At 33.1% G+C, this 22,510-nt stretch overlaps 3 protein-coding genes across 3 annotated transcripts; 2 read left to right on the top strand and 1 right to left on the bottom strand.

Moving 5' to 3' along the window:
* Positions 1–301: 301 nt before the first annotated feature.
* Positions 302–4,261, bottom strand: LOC106132691 (uncharacterized). The gene is made up of 4 exons (XM_013332189.2): positions 3,490–4,261; positions 3,015–3,117; positions 1,487–2,801; positions 302–1,403 (listed from the first exon to the last, which is right to left on the bottom strand). The coding sequence occupies exons 1-3, from the start codon at positions 4,194–4,196 to the stop codon at positions 2,610–2,612; spliced, it is 1,002 nt and encodes a 333-aa protein (XP_013187643.2). The 5' UTR covers positions 4,197–4,261; the 3' UTR covers positions 302–1,403; positions 1,487–2,609.
* Positions 4,262–6,785: 2,524 nt separating this feature from the next.
* On the top strand, positions 6,786–10,837 carry LOC106132563 (uncharacterized). The gene is made up of 3 exons (XM_013332010.2): positions 6,786–7,003; positions 9,127–9,306; positions 9,944–10,837. Exons 1-3 carry the CDS (start codon positions 6,846–6,848, stop codon positions 10,554–10,556), a joined length of 951 nt encoding a protein of 316 aa, XP_013187464.2. The 5' UTR covers positions 6,786–6,845; the 3' UTR covers positions 10,557–10,837.
* A 4,502-nt stretch (positions 10,838–15,339) lies between these two features.
* Positions 15,340–20,299, top strand: LOC106132749 (cuticle protein 3). The gene is made up of 4 exons (XM_013332273.2): positions 15,340–15,393; positions 17,195–17,511; positions 18,203–18,455; positions 19,604–20,299. The coding sequence occupies exons 1-4, from the start codon at positions 15,382–15,384 to the stop codon at positions 19,700–19,702; spliced, it is 681 nt and encodes a 226-aa protein (XP_013187727.2). The 5' UTR covers positions 15,340–15,381; the 3' UTR covers positions 19,703–20,299.
* Positions 20,300–22,510: the final 2,211 nt, after the last annotated feature.

The following is a 22,510-nucleotide window of genomic DNA, read 5'->3' on the forward strand; positions in this document are numbered from 1 at the left end:
TAATTAAATAATGTTTATAATACTTCTTGATCAAAAGATTAATTATTGAATGCATAATGACTCTTTTTTGATCATTATCTTTGCAAAGATTTTTAAACATTTCCTCTCGGACTTATGGCTTATCTTTTAGGGTTCTTTCTGCTCAGCTTTGCAATAATCTCCCACAAGATACGAGATCTGCTCTTAACCTAAGTTCTTTTAAAACAGTAATCAAAAGAATGTATTCTAATGCATGTAACAATTAAGTGAACTCATATTTATGTAAGTTTATATATATTTTATTAATGTATGTTTACCACTAAATATTAATAAATTTATTGTTTATTATAACGCATCCTTAATGCTTTCTATGTGTTCTGCCTCTTTAATTATGGACTTTCCTATAAAGATTTTACAAACAAAACAAACAACATTTTTGGTATTGAGTTTACAGCAAAAAAACATAAATATTGTTCCTCCCTCTACATGTTTTTGTTATCTTTTATTTTACTGCTTCGTGAGGTCATTCTTATGTATTTTGTTTATTAGCACTAACGTTAAAACAACAGTTAAGTGTCACATCACATATGATACTTATGTCACTTCCCTAAATGCTGAAAATTAAAATAACCCAAGATCATAGCTATTTTTATGTTTTTTTGAGGTAATAAATCAAACTATGCATTCATACTACAATACAAGTACCTTTGTGTCCGGTTAAAGGAGAGTAAAAGACAGTTTAGCCCGACTTACAACAAACGTTGATGTATGTCCCAGTCAGTTTCAATAGATGTATCCATTTCTTTTCACTTACGTGCAGCTAATACTACATATCAGATTTATGTAGCTGTCAAAGTTTCTTAGTTTAACGAATAATCTTGCAAACTAAATTTGACATCGTAATTAATGTAATGGCACTCCATGACAATTGGTTTGAAATATTTAGATCTTAACGAAAGTGAAAATTAGGATACTAATGGAACAGACATAAACCTCGAAGCCTAGTTAGTATTTAAGTATAGATAAGTAAGTTGAGAACGAATGTACTAAACTTTTTTACTAAAATTTTTAGTATCGTCTTTGATACATCTTATCAAAGACGATACTAAAAATTTTAGTAAGTTGAAGTTAAGGAAGCAAGCAGCAGGCTTGTGAATCTGGTGACCCGACATTCCGCTCTCAACCTGTTTGTGTAGTGAGTAGTCCAAGGTCGGAGATGAACGTAGAATAGGATACAACGCGTGCGGACCAACTTTTCGCCTGACCCTTAACTTTAGGAAAATTTTCTACATATCGAACATACATACTTATAATTAAGTCTTTAATTCCTTTCGAGGTAGACAGAGCCAACAGTATCGAGAAGTCTGAAAGTCCACATTCAGCTGTATAGCTAAATGACAGGATTATGATGCCAATTGTGACAGCTAAAAAAATAAATTTAGTTAGTACCTACTAGTAAAAATTGAATTGTAATTTTTACTGTGTAATTATTATAAATTAACCAAACCTTTATTTTCCATTTTTTTATCCTCTGAACTGAACCGAAATTACTAATTACGGTGGTCTGAAAAGTTATAAAAATTTCGGTATACTCGTAATTTTTTTTAATGTTGCACTTTTATACAAATCAAGTTTATGAGTCTACCTACTTCCCACGAAAATATAACACGTATATAATAACACACATACATTTAATCATATCTATTCCATTGCGGGGTAGACAAAGCCAACAGTCTAGAAAAAACTGATAGTCCATGTTCAGCTTTTTCGGCTAAATGATGGAATATGTATATGAAATTTAGACTAGTAAATATAAAAATGTATACATTTGGCGGTAAGATTGGATATGGGAGAATATATTTGTCGCAAGTAGACTGCAACCCATCAATAACATTTGCAGTAGTGATAACCAGTTATTACCCAAAAGTTATTCTATCTACTGAGATAGAATACTTTTTGGGTTTTGGACGGCCGACAAAGGAGAGGCAGACCAAAAAGACATTGGGACGATCTATGAACGATATTATGGAAATAACAGGAAGGTATATAAATAAAAATCTTTTAGCTATAAAAAGGAGAGGGGATTTAATATATTATCAATGTTTGGTGAATAATTAAAAAGAACAAATTTATTTTGATGATTTCCGTACGAGTATTTGCACTTTGAAGGTGGTAGTAGAATTGAAATAAAGTTATGTTCACGTTATTAAGTGATATCTTGTATCATTTTCGTAAAATGAATATTTTTCTATTTAAAGTAGGTAGAAGATATATGTATGTTTAATAAAGACTCCTGGTTATATTTATTACAAAAGCAATTTTCGGGTTTCTGGCATAATTAATATCTAAATACGACAGTATAATGTCTTGTCAGTTACTTGTGAAATTTATGTAAATACATGTTTTAAGTATTCATAAACCTTTGAAACTCACAATTAATTTCAAAACAATAAGCAATAAATTTTTTGGCCTTAAAATTTTATGCTTATTATAAGGCTAACCTTAGAAGTACAAAAAAACAATAATAAATTTTTAGTAGTTATTCTTGTGAAAAAAGGATTGCATTCTTGAAAAAAAAAATATTCTTTGTAACAAAAATGATTTATATATAAGTGTAGTGCAGTGTAGCCTTAATCTGAATCATCTTTAGAGTGTGCAACCGAATCTGTCACTGGCTCAGGAGTAGTCTTTGTAGCTAAATAGCGCAACGCTCGTTCTATAGCGGGTGGGATCGGCGGCGGCGTCGGCAGGTGCGCGCCTGTCGGACGGTAGCCGTTTTCATCCGCCGTGTACGATAAACTAAAATCTTGACCATTTTTATCCTAGAAATAAAATACAGAATAATTCTGTAAAAAAAATTGGTGAACTGCGTACTTCAAGCGATCTTGTAAAAAATCTACATTATATTCATGACTAATTGATTTGAAATTACTTTAATGCCGTCCGCAGTATCCTCTCCAGGTCACATGTACAAAATTTAAAAAAGCGGTATTTTACAAAATTTTAAAAAATACCGTAAAAATATTTTTACGTACCGTGTAAGAAAAACTTCCAACTACAGATTCGCCTGTTTTGTTGTCCTCAAACGATTTCAATTCGCCTTTTTCGAAAACTTGAGTACCATCTCCGCCCTCATAACTAAAAATAAAATTCAATCATTTGTTCATTTGACTCAACACTCTCTTCCTCTTAGTTTTTATCTCAATCACATCACGAGCCCAAAGCATGCATTTTGAAATAGGAGCAACTCTCATCGGACCTCCGCAGGGGAACCGAATCCATAATTTATCATGGTTAAAACTGCACTCGATGAACCTGCGTTTTCTCTTAGTCGCCTCTTATTAATGGGAAGGTATGGAGTGGATATTTTTAAAAGTGAATTGACATTGGGTCGAAAAACTCTCTCTCATCTGCCATGGCTAATTGTTTGTTGTGGGTTTGACTTCCGAATAAAGGATTTGCTATTTTGCACTAATAAACAAAAGTCGTAAAAAATGACAAAATTTTTACCTGTAATGAAAGTCGCCACTGTGACCATAAACTTGATTTTCAGATTGAATAATTGGTATAACAGGGTCACGTTCCCGACTTCTAGGTCGATTATGGGTGTTTTCAGTCTCGACTTTTTTCTTGGAATTGTCAAAGTTATTAAGCGTTTCTGTTGTAGTTGTTATATTTTCATGAATTGTTGTTTCATTTCCACTGATTGTGTTATTTGATATTTTTGGCACCACTTTTTGAACGCGACGGCGATTTGAATGACCATGATTTCGATTTTTAGAGCGCTGTAAATCTTGTTTATTATTTCTTACAGTAGCGTGTTCTTGTTCATAAACTACAGCCACTGGTATTTGAAGATCTTCTTTAATGATTTTTGTGTCAGATATTTTGATATTAGCTGCATTATTATCAGAAGATTTGACATTAAAATCACCCCTTTCTCTCGGCAGTGTATGGATTTGAATATCACCGATTTCCTTATTTGGTAAAATATTATTGTTTGCTTTATTGTCAATAGATTTTCCTTCGCGACTTCCAGTTTCTTCAAAAACTATTGCGACAGGTATTGTTTCCTCAGGAGGATGATTAAATTTGTAGACTTCTCTTAATACTCTGTCAACGTTTTGTATTGGTTTATACGCACCATTAGATATGTCACTTGTCCATACAGCATTTATGAACACCAAAACGATTTTAATCGAATAAATAATAAACATTATTTTAGATTACTAATACAGTGCAACTTATCTCTAAGACGGTTGAATTCGTTATGAAAATGAGTCAGATGATCAACTTAAACAAAGTAATCTGTTTTTTTTCTATATTTATATTTGAATAGACTAGTCCGACAGGAATTAATTTCTTATTTTGTTTTTGTCCTAGCATGATTAATTTTCATTCAAATGATGATATCATCATTTGTATACTCTTTGAACATACGGAAGTTTCGTCTAGTCTGTTTAACTACCAATTAATCAGTATCAATCAAATTTATTTACATGTTAACCTAACTAGCAGAGATTCTTACTTAAGGACAACATTTTTGTTGTTTAAAAATTTAAGGCTAGCCCCTAACAAACGTTGTTTGAGTGCTGATTGCTACAACATTGAGCATACACTACGGTCTAAAAATAACAAATACTAGTGAAATATTGTCATTATACATCTAAACCAACATTACAAATTTGTAAGGTTAATTAAGTTGCATTCATATCAGAACAAAATAAAAAATATATATTGAAATGGAAACAAAGTCAGCAATTTCCAGATAAGCTTATACTGAGGTTAAATTTATCCACCGAATATATAAGGCGCTACTAAATTGTCTAGTTGAAAATATAGATAAATACATATTATATCATTTACAAGAGTTCATATAATTTATATTCGTCGCTATTAGAATGATATTCAGAAGTCAAAAGCGTGCCCGGCTAATGGCACATTCAATCCATGACCGGTTGGTACATACCAATGATTTTTTTCTTAATTATGTACAATAGTTTGAATGCTAACCGCGCTAACTGTTCTTATAGTGAAGGAAATCGTTGTGAGGAATCCTGCACATTCATTCAACCGGATGTGTAACTATAATTTAATATGAGTTATTTTCCCCTGAAAAGGATGTAGAGATCAGATGGTTGTAAAAACCGAGCTCACCCATTCACATATTATCTCTAGAAGGGTGAGGACGGGACTAACACCACAAGGAAAGAAGATATTCAGAAAAAATATAGAGACTGATCAGCAGAATAATTATATAATCAATATATGAAAAAATAACTAAAAAATATTCACGAATCAATATCATGTTGATAAACTGTGGGTAATTCCTGCTCGATTTTCGGTAAATGGTGAATGATTGTGTAAACATCTATCTATATCTATGTATTTGATGTAAATTAATAGTACAATCACTATTCAAATATTTTAAGAAACGTAGGAAGCTAATATGGTATATATGGTTCCCAGCACTAATACAAAAAAGAATAGGACCACTCCATCTATCTCCCATGGATGTCGTAAAAGGCGACTAAGAAATATGCTTATAAACTTGGGATTCTTTTTTTAAGTGATGGGCTAGCAACCTGTCACCATTTTTAATCTCAATTCTATCTGAAGGTGGGCTAACAGTCTTTTCAAGACTGTTTGTTGGCTCTGTCTACCCCGCAAGGGATATAGACGTGAGAATATGTATGTATGTATGTAAAATACTACAGCTGGAACCTCAACATAAATTTCGGCAATAATTATTATGAAAATAGCAAGATATTTGATAAGTAGGAATTTTGGAAACGTGGAACGAAACTTTTGTATTAGTTGTTAAAGCGTGTGTCCGCAAGTGTTCCATGGAGGTTGCAGCCAGACTAAATTGCTTGGATAATGATAACTTGTTATCTTATTGGTGCAAAATAGACAAACATAACAGTTAAGACTGTAGAAAACAAAAATGTAGTATCTTATAAATCAATGTCATGAAAAACCGTCGTTTTAGGTGGCGTTATATATTTAACCCGAATAATGTAGATAAGATATCGTTTTCTTATCTTTTTGTTCGGTCATTCGACTTTCCATAATTCGTTAAGACAGTTATATGTATTTTTTTTTAATTGTCGTATCTTGGATTCATCATTTGTGCAACTGCACAAAGTTAACTAATTTTAATGATAAATATAAAAGAGTGTCCATTTAATGAACAAATAATTTTCAGAGATAATTTTAATAAAAGAAACTTCATCTGGATCCAGCAAGTTCCATTAAAAGTTTTCCTATATTACATGTACATACTACATACACAACAATATTTGAGATTTTTTTTAATAGGAACAGATCAGGGTAATTTTTATCTGACCCGTTATCAAACCACGTGTTTTTTAATGATTAACCGACTGACTGATAGTCTTTAGGTGTGCACTAAGAGAGGATTTCACGTAATTCCTCGTACCGCGGGCGTGCAACAATATTTATTAATTAATGGAATTTTTGTTCGGTATTTAAATAATCCCCTGTATACCTAAAGTAACATATTTGGTTAGGAAAAGTTAACTTACGTAATTAATTCGTAAAACTGACTCTGGCTGTGAAGAAACGTACCAATCTTTTCGATTAGCGGATCTTGTTTAATCTGTCTACTATTAATCCGAGGAGTTCGTCACTGGTCATGTCTCATTGTTGACACCTAGTCGATTGTGCAATTTTCCGAAGAACATCTCTGTCAAGCGCTAAGGTTGAAGTATTTAGCGTCCACTAAGGCTCGTTCCGCCGGAAGGCGGGGGGAGGATAGTGTAAATATCTGAATCTTACATATAAGTGCTCATGAAGTCTGGAGTACCACTCATCAGTAGAATTCTGGACTTTATACAGTGAAGATGTTTTATAAATTAATTTTCGTGTGCTTGTTAGCGACGTGCGTGAATTCTGCGCCGGCGCCGGATAGCGCGCCACCACCGGAAAAACAGCAACCTACAGTGATCCCAATAGTTTCACAATCAGAGGAATTGGAGCCGAATGGCACATATAAATTTAGGTAAGTACTAAATGATGTGAAGATATTCAGAAAGATAGTTAAAATTCATACTTAATTACTTTTGAATTTTAAACCAAAATTAATAAATACTATTTATAAATAATGGAAATAAAACACGCACGTTACCTTTATTTTATCTCGGACGTTTACAAATAGTAAATAAAGCAACGCGAAATTAAAAAAAAAAATTATAAAAAATTGATATAATTATTTAAATATTATTATTTTATATCTATAAATTTATATCTCTACAAGTCTTGATACATCTATATTCTTTATCTATACATATATACAAAAGCGAAAACCAGTCACTTAGGAATCACGAAACCGCGAAATCTACTGAGCCAATAAAGATGAAATTTGGCAGGAAGGTAGTTTTTAATTAGGAGAGATCCACTAAGAAAGGATTTTTTTCCTAAGGGGGTGAAATAGGGGTTGCAAGTTTGTATGAAACCTCGTCATTTTTTGTGTGGGATAATAACTTGAAATTTTAGATTTAAATTTACGATTAGATTAAAATAATAATTCATTAATTGGATTTTGAAAATTGTATTCCTAAGGGTGTGAAATAGGGGTTGCAAGTTTGTATGAAACTTCGTCATTTTTAGTATTGGACACGAGAAAATTGTGATTTAAATTTACGGTTAGATTAAAAAAATAATTCATTAATTAGATTTTGTAAATTGCATTTCTAAGGGGGTGAAATAGGGGTTGCAAGTTTGTATGAAATTTCGTCATTTTTAATGTTGGACGCATGAAATTTGAGATTAAAATTTACGGTTAGATTAAAATAATATATAATAATAATAATAAAATAATTCATTAATATAATTTTGAAAATTGATAATTCAAATTGAAAAATTTTAGAATAAAATTTTGGTTGGTATGAAAAAATCATTAAAACATTGGATTTTGAAAACTGCATCTCAAGGGCGAAAAATAAGGGTAGGAAGTTTGTATGAAACTTCGTTTTTTGATGGGTGTCGAAGTGCGAGAAGTCTTAAATATTGGTTAGTAAAAAATACGTATCAGTTTCGGAAAGCAGGATGGCACTAAATAGGATGGGATGGAACATGATATGACTGGACGGGGCAGGACGGGACACAACAGGTTGGGACGAGACGGAACAGAACGAGAAGAGACGGGACAAGACGGGAGAAGCCATATGAATTTAAATCAAATATAAACTTAAAACAGTCCCGCACGATACTGGATTAAAAATGGGTGAAATTTTATGGCGTATCCTTATAATCTAAAATACATTTGCCCGGGCGAAGCCGCGGGTAAAAGCTAGTTTTCTATAAATATAAAAGTACACAGACTGACAATCAATGCAAATCCTTAACCGCTTGGTCTGGAGATGGGACGTTGGCTTGTAAGATCTAGGAGTCGGTGGGCAAAATTTTGAGAGCATTCCGAAGAAATTCCCATCAGACTTTCGTTTTTCGCAAGTGATGACATGGACGTACTCGAGTATTGCGTAAAAATTTTAGGTGCATATTATATTGAATTGAATTGCTTTTCTTTTTTGACTTAATTGGATAGAGGGACACTTAGAATTAATAATAAAAAGTAAAAATATATTTTTTTTAATTTTTTGTCTGTCTGTATGTATGATCACGCTTATCTCCGAAAGTACTGAACCGATTTATTTAAAACTTTCACCAATTGCTTTGTTTTAACTCAGAAAAATATTTAAAGTTTGTTTCATCGAAATCGGTTCACTAAAAAAATTCAAAGTCGTTTATCATTGTACGACAGCATTGTGCCTAATAACATCTATACTAATATTATAAAGCTGGAAGTTGTTTGTTTAAACGCGCTAATCTCAGGAACTACTGGTTCGTATTAAAAAAATATTTTTGCTTTGAATAGACCATTTATCAAAGGAAGGCTTTAGACTATATAATATTACGCTGAAACTATAAGGAGCAAAGAAATAATGCAATATGTGGAAAAAAAAAAACGGGGAAAATTATTCATCCTTGAGGGTTTTAATGATGTCCAAAATAATCTGTATAAAAAATCTTGCAGAGGTATCACATTTTACAGGATTACGCGTGTATAAGAAGTGACAAATGTCTTTCAGAAGTGTAATAATTCGACTTGAATTAAAATTTCAGCTATGAAACTGGCAATGGAATTAAACGCGAAGAAACATCATATGATAAGGTGCTCCCAAAAGGCCGCTCTGCCAGTAGTAATGAAGGCGGTGAGAGTGACAGTGATGAAAGCGATGAAATTCATGTACAGCAAGGATCTTATTCCTACACCGCTCCTGATGGAACGCTCATTTCTGTGAGGTAAAATAAGACATACATACATATAATTACGTTTATATTGCTTGCGGGGTAGACTGTGCCAACAATCTTGAAAATACTGTTAAGCCACGTTCAGCTGTTTGTTTGGCTAAATGATAGATTTGAGACAGGTTGCTAGCCCATCGCCTAAAAGAAGAATCCCAAGTTTATAAGCCTATCCCTTAGTAGCTTTTTACGATATCCATTGAAAAGAGATGGAGTGGTCCTATTCTATTTTCTATTGGTGCTGGAAATCTCACTGCACTAATAGAAAATAATTAAAGAATTTGGTTAAATGATTTATTAGTGTTTATGAGTTAAATTATTATTTACGTACTTGAGAAAATAAAGATCATAAAATTCACATAACTGTGACATGTTCAGCAAATAATAAAACAAAGTTTGACGAATGTTATTTATCTGGTAATTAACCTATTCGACATTATGTATATACTTAATATTAGTCTAAGCAAATCTTGATATAGTTGAATAAAAAATAATGAATTTATATTTAGTCTTATATAATTGTAAAAGTAACCGTTAAAAATATAAATATATTAAAATGTAACCCTAAAGGTCTTTTACAAGGATAAGGTGCATTATTTATAATAATTAAATTTTTCGTTGTTGTTTTGAATAGGTACATTGCTGACGAAAATGGTTTTCGACCAATTGGGGACCACATACCTAGAATACCTTCCGCATCATCGGAAAATTCGGGTGAAAAGTCTGGTCGTGCGCTAAAGTCTGACAGCAAAGCTTCTGGTTCTGCACCTGCAGCTAAAACTGCGAAACCTGACTCACAAACACCGGCAAAAAAACAAGAAGAATCATCTGATTCTCCTGATGCACAAAAAAAATCTGCTGATTCTAGTCAGGCACCAGAAGCACAGACTGAAACAGCATCTTCTTCGCCGGAATCCTCAACACCATCAGAGTCAACAACATCAGCGGCATCCGAAACAAGTAACCCAGCTGAAGCGTCTTCAACTGCCACTCCCGAAGGTTCATCGACTACAGGTTCGGAGTCGTCTTCTACAGCTAGTCCTGAATTATCAACTGCCGCTTCAGATGTATCATCAACGTCTAGTGCCGACACGCCATCAACTGCCTTGACAGAATCTGCTTCTGAGGCAGCATCAACAGCCGGTCCTGCTTCCACCCCAACCTCTGAGGAATCTCTTTCTTCTACGGGATCCGCACCAGCGGAGGATTCTTCAACGGAAGCAGCGACATCTACTACTGCTGTTTAATTTTAATAAAAATGAAAAAGCTTTATAATGGTGCCATCTTCGTATAATAACATGTTTAATTCTCTAAGTGATATAAGATGTTTCTGATTTGAGCCTTTAGTATTATGCTTATCTGATAAAATCGTCCCAAATGGATGTCTAAAGGATAATCTGTTCACCACACATAAATAATTTTATACATAAATTGAAAAAAAAAAAACCTGATTGTGATATTCGTTGTATTATAGTCGACATTGTGTGTAATGTTTATTGACCTTTTGTAAATTATATAATGAACTGCCTTTTAATTGTTTTATTAAAATTAATATGTTTAAAGTAAAGCAAAAAGTCGTTACCTATGAATATTTAAGTTTACTATAACTAACCAATTGACTGGTATTATAAATATGATCAATATTGTGAAATTCCTCTTTTTTGGGTCTGTGTCTCTAAACAGCAAACACGACCCTATAGCTTATATTCATTTTAGTTAGCGCGTAGTTTATATGTCAGTCATTTGATTTGAAAATTAAGGTTGAAATTAATAAGATATGTGTGCCGTGTGGTTCCATGCACTTTATGTAGATTAGGACCATTCCATATCTTTTCCATGTAAAAGGCGACTATGGATAAGGCTTATAAATTTGGGATTCTTCTTGTAGGCTATGGGCTGGCAACTTGTCACTATTTGAATCTCAATTCCAGCATAGAGTCATACAGCTGAACGTAGCCTTTCAATCTTTTCAAGACTTCTGGTTCTGTCTACCCCGCAAGGAATACAGACGTAAATATATGTGAATAAAAAAAATATTATAAAAAACTAAAATTACTAAAGAAGTCATTGCAATATTTAACTAAGGGATGAAAATTTTTATTCGAAATGTAAACAGATCAACTCAAATTAAATGTAGCAATCAACGGAGTAACCAACTACAGAGTTATCCTCGGTAGTAAAATCGGTTAACAATCAAGCTGTAAATAAAAATGTAAATGATAAATTGAGTGCAGTAGTATTTATCTTAAAAACCTTCAGGAACAAAAGGAATTTAGCCGCGTGCCGATGCAAATTGAAATATCACACATCAAATGTCAAGATCAATTCCCAAACGCATAGTCGTGTAGAAGCGATCCTCCTCTCACTTTATTGAGAAATGAGTGAACAAAATAAATAACGTATAGAAAAAAACAAATGCAAATAATTTTTAGGCCTATATAGACAGATAAATTGAGATACTATTCAATGACATAACCTAAAAAGTCTCTAACATATTAGAACTGATTATTATTATTACCTGGCAACTCTGAGCTCTGACTCAACTAACTATAATTGAGAAAAGTAAGACTATGGGTGCCTAACCTATATAATTATACATGTTAAATCTTAACATGTTGATTGGCTTGTATAATTAAACGGAAACCTGCGATATTTCCATCGTTAATAAATGTTTTCAATTTTTGCGTTATGAAATTAAAGTGGCTAGTAATATTTCAACGCTAGCTTAACAACTATTTCGACAAAAATAACTGAAAATTACTTAAAATTGTAATCGTAGTCTCTTATAAAAACCAGTGTATGGGAAGTGGCAAAACGCATTCAACCGTTCCAGCTGTACTTTTCGGAAAGCATATGTCCAGCAATAAATTGACTGATGTGACAACAACAGCAAAAGTCTCTAGCTCTACCTCAAATAATCAATCAAGAAGACCGTATACTTTTTAGCAGTACCGTATCACAAAAAGTAAGTTAAAAAAACAACAACTATGAAGCCCATTTTTATAAACTGGTTTGATATATATTCTGACCATATAGCGAATGGTTCCACTGTTTACGTGTCAAAAGAAAATTATTCCAACAGAGCTTCAGTAATCAGCGATAACATAAGTATAACATCAGTTATAGTAAATTGATCATTCACACTAAACCACACCAGAGGTTGAGATTCAGATAAATCTAGAAATTCTGACACCAGGAAGTAACCTGTGCAACATCATTATGAGTAACGTGAAATCCTGGGATGAGAGAAATTCAAGACCTTGAATTTTTGACACTAGGTTTATTTTTATGTAATATAAATTCTGGAAAGCTGCCTTACTTTTGATGTCAATTATATACTTTTACCGTACACTTAAATTTATTGATATTGTAATAATATAAGACAACAGAAACGTTTTATTGCAATGAACCAATAGAAATGAAGTGTTTTCGCAGATTTCTGGTTGTCAATCAGAATTAAGAAGCTATATGAAAACGTCATTCTTTATATAATAACGTTAAACGTTGTAGTCTAAATTATTCCGAATTCTATGAATGTACCTATGATATAAAATTTGCGATGTAGGCGGTAGAACTGCCACACGGCCACGCGCTGGTGTCAGTGACCTCGTTAGTTATGTAATGATAGCCCATCTCTCGTTGCACGCAGATGCAATTGCGATATTTGACCAGCGATAGGCTTGTCTTATTAAAATGACTTTTAACATTGATTTTTTAAAAGTAAAACCAATAAAATAAATAAGAAAACGCTTGTGCCTATACCGTTTCTGCGGAGAGAAAACTACATGCCGAATTTTAAAAATTCTTGTCCCCGTGGTACGTGGTAAGGGCTATGCCTTGATAGGCACGATTATTTATCAGATATTTTTAAACACTTAAATTTTAGTAACTTTTTTATATTTATGTATGAGCTTCCTCAGAAATTACGGTAATACCTAATCATTTGCTTCAATTCATTTGTGAGTTTTGTTTCATAATTGTGTGCAATTAATTGCGTCCTGACGCACTACAGCAGCGGAACCACAAAATAAGGATACCACAGAAAAGAAATTGCATATTTTAACGTGTAATAAAAAATAAAAGGACATGTATTAAAAGTAAGATAAAATATGACTATGTTCATTGTTAAGTTGCTATATGTATAGAAAGGGAAAATGGTTTCAGTATTTTTATGTTTATTCACAAAACTTATTACTAACAATAATTAACATGTACTTACATGTTAAATATTGTATAATATTTAAATTAGATATTCTACAGTCTCGAATAATAATATGTAGTCCAGAATAAGTAAAAATACATACATAGGCACATAAAATCATCATCTTTCCCCTTTATTAACCATTTTCATGCAATCTAGTCGGTTTCGGGTACTCTTAATCTGGCCTCTTATCAGAAAAACCCTGATTTAACAAAAAAAATATTATCAAAATGGAATAGCATCAGACTATATCTGTATCATTATTGTTTTATCTAAGTACGCAAAAAGTATCGGAAATCGTGCGGATGGCAACGGGCGCGGCCACACACGCCCTGTGAGCCGATTGCACAAGCGTATATATGGCAACATTAAGAAGAACATATAGAACATAGATCCAAAGTATATGATGCCAGGCAGCAAGACCTTTAAAATATGTACAAAACTTAGTATGCACTGTCACTATAATATCATTAACAACATCGTCTTCATGAACATTTAGGCAACTAGATTTATACTTTAAACTAGGATAGGTTTAACAGATGCAGATACCTGATGAACCTGATTTACCCACATAAATCGTAGTTTTGAGCAGACTTAAAGGAGAGCCGAACTAGGTTAAACACAAAGAGGAAATGAACTACTTTGTAAACTTTGAACGACTTCTTATAGAAGAACAGCAATTGAAACTCTGCCTTACCCTTTTGAACTTGTTGCACAAGCCGCCTTGATAACTGATACTAACACGTTGCTACACTGACGACTTAAAACAACGCCTACACTTTATGTAACTATCGATCGTAGTAAACATTGCACTAACATGCATACTATTGATTCGTCAGTTGTGAAAACTTTTACTCTTTATTATTAGGAGTAATCAAGAAATAAGACATCAAAACAATATGATGAAGATGGTAAATGCACTTATTGTCAATAAAGATGTAGTCAATGAAAATGCAAGTTAATTACTTATGAATATCAAAAAATAGGTAAAAGTATCTAAGAACAATTATACAGGACTTGTTTTGTAAAAGTTTTTGAGCACTTGCAGTAGAATTATTGAGGTGAAATTTAAGTTGTGGTAAATAAATTTGTTGATGGCGAGCTAGGACATCTCACAGAAATCTGTCATACAAGTAGGTACATCTTCTAATGAGTTCTTGTTTTTGTTTATTTCCTAACTGTATACATACATACATACATAAAATCACGCCTCTTTCCCGGAGGGGTAGGCAGAGACTACCTCTTTCCACTTGCCACGATCTCTGCATACTTCTTTCGCTTCGTCCACATTCATAACTCTCATACAAGCTCGGCGGTTTCGGGTACTTTTGACCTAACTGTATTGTATGTCAAATAAATGTTTTGTTCATATAATTATATGTATCGATGCTTAATCGGATATAATTTATAATTCGTAGTAGTTACTAACGGAAAAGTTTGTATTTATTTAAGGATTTTTGACTGGTCAAAATATAAAAGACATTTATTACTTTCAAAATTTCCTAAGTATTTTTTATAATATTTCAAAAGACGTAATCGAAGGCTTATGTAGCATTACCTATAAAGTTGCCTAAATCTCGATGATTGATGACCTCAAAGTGGTATACGTAACACCATTGACAACCAAGTCCAATAACAAGTCACACAATGGTATCTCATCTCGACCATAATTTTTTGATATCCAAATTGAAATCAACCTGGGCAGCCGAAGATCCCGCGTATTGCAGGCAGTTTGTATGAAAGTGTGATGGCACACTAGCGCGAGTAAGTGGCAGGGGTGTAGTATATAAGTGAGCGCGGTACTACCACTCTGACATAGTTCACGAGACACCACGTGCCCCGGCGTCGCACGTCTTATCACACATACAACTATGAAGCTCCTGGTAAGTTACTATAAGTTAAAAAAAAGAACTAGACCACTTACCACTTTCCTGACCTATTTCTAAAGAGCCAAAGAAATAGGCAGGATTCAAAGACCATCTTCTGGTTGTTGCGTCAGGGTGCCCTAAATTAGGGTCGAAGCAACTTCGGCTTTTGAACTTTGACATTTCATTATTCAGTATGATTATTATATCTTATTTCACTTTGGTAGAACGATCAGTTCAAAAACTATGTCTATCTTACTAAGATATTATACTACCTGTTATTCTGATTAGAACCAAAATATATTTTTTTTAGATTAAAGTAGTTCTGTCTATTTACATCAGGTTTGCTACAATTTTATTTGCATGTCATTTGTCTTTCGTTTTTACGGTGTACTTAGAGTGGCGTGATTATTCAATCTTCACATTTCGCTTGTTAATTTCTTACAGAAACACAAAAAACTTAAATAATTGATCGTTACTAATCGCTTAGTTATAGTACGTTTATTTATGTAATATCACTTTCTAGGTCAAACAAATCCGGTGATTACAATTTCAGTCATTTTGAACTCGGCCGGAGTAATTAAGTACCCTATAAATAAATCAAATCCAGTGTAACATATAGTGAAAGTTAATTGATTGATTAATAACTCTTTGCAGATTTCAAATTGCCCCATGGTAGTTTGACATAAATTTATTACTTTATATTGATATATTGCATAAAGATTGTAATCGTAGAATAAAAAAAACTTGATTTGATACTTGTTTATTCCCAAAAATATATATATAATGATCAAACGAATATTAACATTTCGAAACTGAATAATAGTTTGACAAGAATTATGTAATAACAAAATCAAAACACATGATTGACAACAAATGTTTTTATTGTTTTTTAATTTTTTTTTCATATTTTCAAAGTTATATGTATTTGAAGATAATTTTAAATTCGTCGATATATTTAAAACTAGACCGACGCCATGTTATATTAATTTTATAATAAACAAAATTTTACGTATGTACATTCCGAAGCTCAAAACCGATTTTGTCAGAAAATCGTTTAAATCAGACCTTATAAGTATATGCAAACGGACATCTATGTTTCACGCTTACCCTGGTGTCTTGGTCGAAATCTGACCTAGACCATCGGGCCGCAGAAGCAGTTGCTCTACTTCTCTAATATTACAAGTTTGTTACGATAGTCAGTTATATAATATAAGAGTATCTCATTAAACAACAGGAACTAGGATAACAAAACGTACAAACGTCAACTTGATCTCAATGAAAACAATGTGGTTATGGACATGCACATAAGAGTCAAGTGTGCTGTTGAGCCCACTTTCGCCCAACCTGCGTGTCGAATGAGCCGGTTTCACAAGATGGCCTATTGTATCTGCCTCATTTTATCTTACGACATTACGAATATGATTAAGCTTTTTTGTCTGACATCATCCTCGGTAAAAATCAAACTTTTCTTTGAATGTATCTTGTAAGTTGTATAGTAACAACAGCCACAAATTACAATAAACGTACTTGAAAAGAAAGAAAGACCATTACATAGATCATCTGAACATTCTGTTAATTAAAATTTACATTTATGTATGAAAATTGTCTTCACTAAGCATATGCCGTGGACAATGCTGTTTTTTCATATATGCAAATTAAATAGTTATTTATTAATTGAAACTTAATCGGCAAAGTACTAAGACTCGATTCGTGAGTTTAAAAGTATGGCAAAAAAGCGAAGTAATGTAAAATAGTCAGATTAAATTTTTAGCAGTAACAACATTTGTATTAAACCATCAAATTGTAACTCTTCCAGGTAGTATCTTGTGCAGTCCTGTCTCTAGCGGCAGCTCTTCCTCAACGAAGAGTGTCGTTGAGACCGCAGCCAGAGCCGCAACAACAAATCGATGACCAACAACAGGCAGAACAGAACTACAACGCTTACCAACAACAACCTCAGGAATTTAGACAACAACAGCCCCAGCAGCAACAACAACAAGATTATCAGCAACCACAACAGTACAGGAAGCCTGTTGATGACTTCAGAGGCAAAATTGAGTTGGAAACTACTACGTTCATCCCTATTATTCGTTTTGACAAAGAGCAAGGCACTGATGGGAGCTATAAAACTGCGTAAGTTTACATAATAACATATTATTTTATATTTATGTGTCTTTGTAAATAACTTATTGGGTTGATATAGATACAATGTATTACTGAAATTTGACCTAGCGCCTTAAAACATTCCAAAATATACTTTAGGGTTGTATGTAGATCTTTTAACTGCTTTCTGCTACTTCCGTTATACATTATCATTATGATCATTTTTAAGGTCTATTTCAATAAATAGTTAATTAAAACGTATTAAAGAAATAATTTTATTGTTTTTTCAAACATAACACATATTTAAATCACTCAAATATGTTATCAGTCTTAAAAAATACATAACTAATTTATAACAATTATGATATTTTCTGTACATACATACATATAGCCAACAGTTTTGGAAAGACTGAAAGGCCACGTTCAGCTTTATGGCTAAATGATAAAATTGAGATTCATTCATGCATAGTATCATGTTGATTCCCAAGTTTATTAGCCTTTCTATGGTCGCCTTTAACGACATCTATAGGAAAGATATAGAGTGGTCCTTTCCTAAAATTCCGGGAACCACACGGTATTCTTGTTTTAGTTTTATATTTGTCAATAGATTTTATAATATCGGTAACTTTATTTGTCGTACATACAAATTTTGTAAATACAAAAACCTTTAATCAGAACATTTTCTGATTGCATAATCAGTTCGATCTTATTTCTATTTCAGTTATGAGACCGGAAACAACATCCAGGCCGAAGAGCAAGGCTACCTGAAATCAGTGGGAGACAACCACGATGCTCTCGTCCAGCAGGGAACTTACACCTACACAGCTCCTGATGGCCAAGTCATCACTGTCGAATACACTGCTGATGAGTTCGGATTCAGAGTAAAGGGAGACCATATCCCAACACCACCTCCAGTATCTCCCGAAATCCAGAAAGGTTTAGACCTCATATACGCTGGAATTAAAGCTAACCAGGTAAGAACAATTACATAATTCAGAATAGCTAAACGTTCAGCATTGCAAATAGGAAATGATTGAACTTAATTGGTGTAACGATGTGCGTTTGTGATTTCCACTTCATGAACTAGTCAAATGCACACTACTGAATTTAGCATCCGGAACTATTACATATATGTCTGAGATAATGCTTTTTTATTATATTAATAAAATGCTAGTAATATTAACAGAATTTATCGTGGTTCACTAATACATAATGCTGAATAAATTGATAATGCTAACAAATTATTATTTTATTACTTACCGGCAGTATTCGTAAAATATTTTTCTAGGTCTAGTTTCATTTTATTTGGAGCTTATTAATATTCATGTATTGAACCAGTTTATGTTTACGTAATATCATAAACATCTAATACTGTTATAGTAATCCATATATCTTTATTAGGCCTTCAAATTGCTGTTTATTTTTAAATAAAATATTCATTGGTTTGCGAGATTCATATTTAAAGAAAGTGATGTTAGTTTGACCTTGGTCTGAATTGAAAAGGTTACCGGTTGCATTAACAATTTCATTTAACCAGTTGGAGAGAAGGAGATGAGTCAAGAAATGTCAAGGTTTAAGCTAAAAATGAATCCACGCTTGTTATGATTTGGTAATTAATACATACAAATAATCACGTCACTTTTCGCAGGGGTAGGCAGAAACTACAGCTTTCCACTTTTCATGATCCTTGTATCATTTGCTTCCTCTACATTCATATCATCGTTGTCTTTGGGTACTCTTGTCCTTACGACCTGATTTGTTTATTGTTCGTCTTGGCTTTTCAATTTTGCGTACCAACTTAAATTCGTCAGTTAATCACTTATATATTAAATTAGTTTGACTTACTGCATTGTGTTCAATACCAATAAGGACACACGTACTGAATCAATATAAAAAATAGTAGTTTAGGTATCTAATAATGGCTTTGTTAAAAGTAGATGTAGTACGTTAGTAGAGTAGACGGTGAGAAATATACTTCGTGCACTTTTATCAACCTTTGTGTACATCAGTATTTAAAACAAAGTATCTGATTCAAAATAAAAGTTAGGTATCTTACTACAGTATAAATAAATAGCTTCCTTGTTTAAATACAAGTTATAATAATTATTTTTGTTTCCATCAGGAGCGTGCTGCTTTAGAAGCCAAGAACAACCCAGAAGCCGCGCGGCAGCAAGAAGAAAGGGCAGCACTTGACTACAAAGGGCAATACTACCAACAATAGATATATATTTCTTAGAATTAAGGACAAAATTGTGTACACATTGACACAATCAAGCTTGGATTGTGACCATCTGTTATTTTAGCACTTTTTGGTTAAGTAAACATGCATTTGCGTGTTTCAACGCACAATTTAAATTACGTGGTTACAATTCAAGGTTGATCGTGACTCCTGTTAATTTTATTAACTGGCGACGAAGGTACTTCAATATTTCTATGTTAGATTTTTTTTATTTTCTAATCCATATTCGACAGTATTATGAAATAGGAAGCTAATAGGAACCAATAAATGCAACAACAATATCTTGTAAAAAATGTTTTGTATCTAAAGAAGGCGTTTAGACGAAAATAATTCTTTTTTATCAAACCCCTGAAAGTATTTTTTTCTCCTAATTAAGTTTCCTATTGATGTGAAGTAATGCATGCTTTGATTGTTAAGTGGTTAAACATAACAACAACGGTAGCCCTACACTACGTGACCAAAATTCTCTTAGGAAACCGCAAGAGTTTTCAAGTATTTTCAATTCAGTACCTAAGTCCAACTTTTTTTTAATGTGATAAAAAATTTGTATCATAGTTATGTGTTCATATTTTTATACTTTTGTACATACCTTATTAACTTATGATAATTATGACTGTTTGATAAATAAATAAAAGTGTTAATGAAATTGTTATTTATGATTATTTGTATAAATGTCAAACGCAGTAACCAATTCGATGTTAAGGATTTGCATTAACCAGTTATAAAATAGATTCAGAAGTAATTAATCATTACGAATATTCTGGTCAATTTCATAATGTGTAATTGAAATGGCGTCGGTGGTCGAATCGGTAAGGTCCCGGTTAAAATGTGTGATGCGCATATAGGCACAGGTCTAAATCCCTCCTCGTTCAAGTATATTACGCAAAAAATCGCCAGCAAAAGGCGATATATTCTGAATGTTTGCTGCTTTTGGCTTGTGGCGAAGAGATGTCTCCACAATTAGCATGTGGCAGATGGCCCTTTTCTAACTTGGGATTCTTCTTTTAGGCGACGAGTTAGTAACCTGTCACTTTCTCTAAATCTTAATTCAGCAAGTACCTACATAATTTTAAGCCATCCAGCGCAAAACGTACCCATTTAGTCTTGTAATTATTGGCTCTGACTATTCTGTAAGAAATAAAGACAGACCTTTTCGGATAGATCTTTGAAAATTCCCATGAGAGTAATAATAAATTAATAGGTACATATCTACATAAATACATAGAATACATAGATATTATTAGCCCTGCCTGCCTGCCACAAAGCGCTCAGAAAACGCCTGAAGGAGGCAACAGGTGACCCTCGCGCGGGCAGTTTATTATGTATTCTCTTGTTATTTTTCTTTTAGTTTAATAAGCCGTGTGCTGATTGTATTTTGTACCTTATAATGCAAGCTTTTAAAGCAAGAAACATATCTCATCATACAGAATTTCCGGTTGCATTTGAATTGACGGATCTCTAGGTCCGTCGAGTAGACAAAACTGATATAGCTGCTTGCATCAGAACTCAAGAAACGTCGACGGAATACTTACTGCTTTTGTCCCTTAGTCGCCTCAGAATCTTTTTCCAGAAATATCACGGCTGTAAGTTGTTTGATGATATCATGACAATAAATATTGTCTGCAGTACGTGATTGTCTGAATGACGTGTCTGATCATCTTGAATGCGGGACGCATATCAAAAATCTCGACAGCCTTAGAAAGCAGGGAATTCGCGTGTTTCTTCAGAAGGGCTTGGTTATGCCGTAATAGTGAGTCACCAATCTGTATAACTTTCAACTACTTTTGTGTCCTTTTCCATGAATTCTTTCATCTGTGGCCTCTGGGTGGTGTGCCAGTGGTAGCGCCGGGTTCGAATCTTTGCATGGGCATGATGAGAAACGATTTTTTTTTAAATCTTCATATAGTATCATTGAGTATCTCGAAACACAAGTTTCGAACTAACTTAGGAGTTTACCCAATCAGGGTGTGCCATATATATATTTCTTATTTATATTTTTATGATGTAAGTAAAAAACATAACGTGTCATATCCAATGATGTCGCCTTTGAGAACTGGCTTAGTACCTAAATAAATTCATATATATTTGTATAAATTTATTTGATTATTGCTCAGTTTTCCATTACATTAGTTTCGTCAAATGCCACACGTAAAACAGGATCCGCCGGGGTCACCATTGGCCGCAATGAACATAGTATTTTGCAATAATACCGTACCATTTCGGACATCATGCCTCCATTTGTACTAGATTTATGCAAATTTCAATTGAAGAATAAAATTAATAGCGTATATTATCCTTCATTATAGCGCATTCCCGATGCCTTCTCAGCCGTGGGCTTCATAGCTCGCAGGACTTACCTACTTCAGGATTGCCTTGGCTAAATAACAGCCAGGGCTAATTTCACAGGAGGATAATATAGTATATTCGCTATCTTCTGACCGTAAGTTTTAGTTAAAAATATTCTCATCCTAAGGTTTTTATAGGAAAAGAAGCACATAGTTGCCAATGTCCAGTTGTAAAGTTAGTCAGATATAAATAAAAACTTTTGAACAGTTTTTTAACATATTTATGACTTAATAAAAAGCGTCATTGGTCGAGTGGATAAAGTTCAAAACACATGCTCGCTCCCAGGTTTCCTGGTTCGGATCACATCGCAGCTTCGTTTGATTACTAACTAAGACTCATACAATGTGTGAAAACATCATTCACATTGATATAGCTAAATATAGGGTTGCGTACAGACATGACTCGCTACATATTAAAACTTACTTACCAAATCCAGGATCTTGG

This window comes from Amyelois transitella, chromosome 7 (genome assembly GCF_032362555.1).
Source record: "Amyelois transitella isolate CPQ chromosome 7, ilAmyTran1.1, whole genome shotgun sequence".
Classification (NCBI taxonomy): Eukaryota; Metazoa; Arthropoda; class Insecta; order Lepidoptera; family Pyralidae; genus Amyelois; species Amyelois transitella.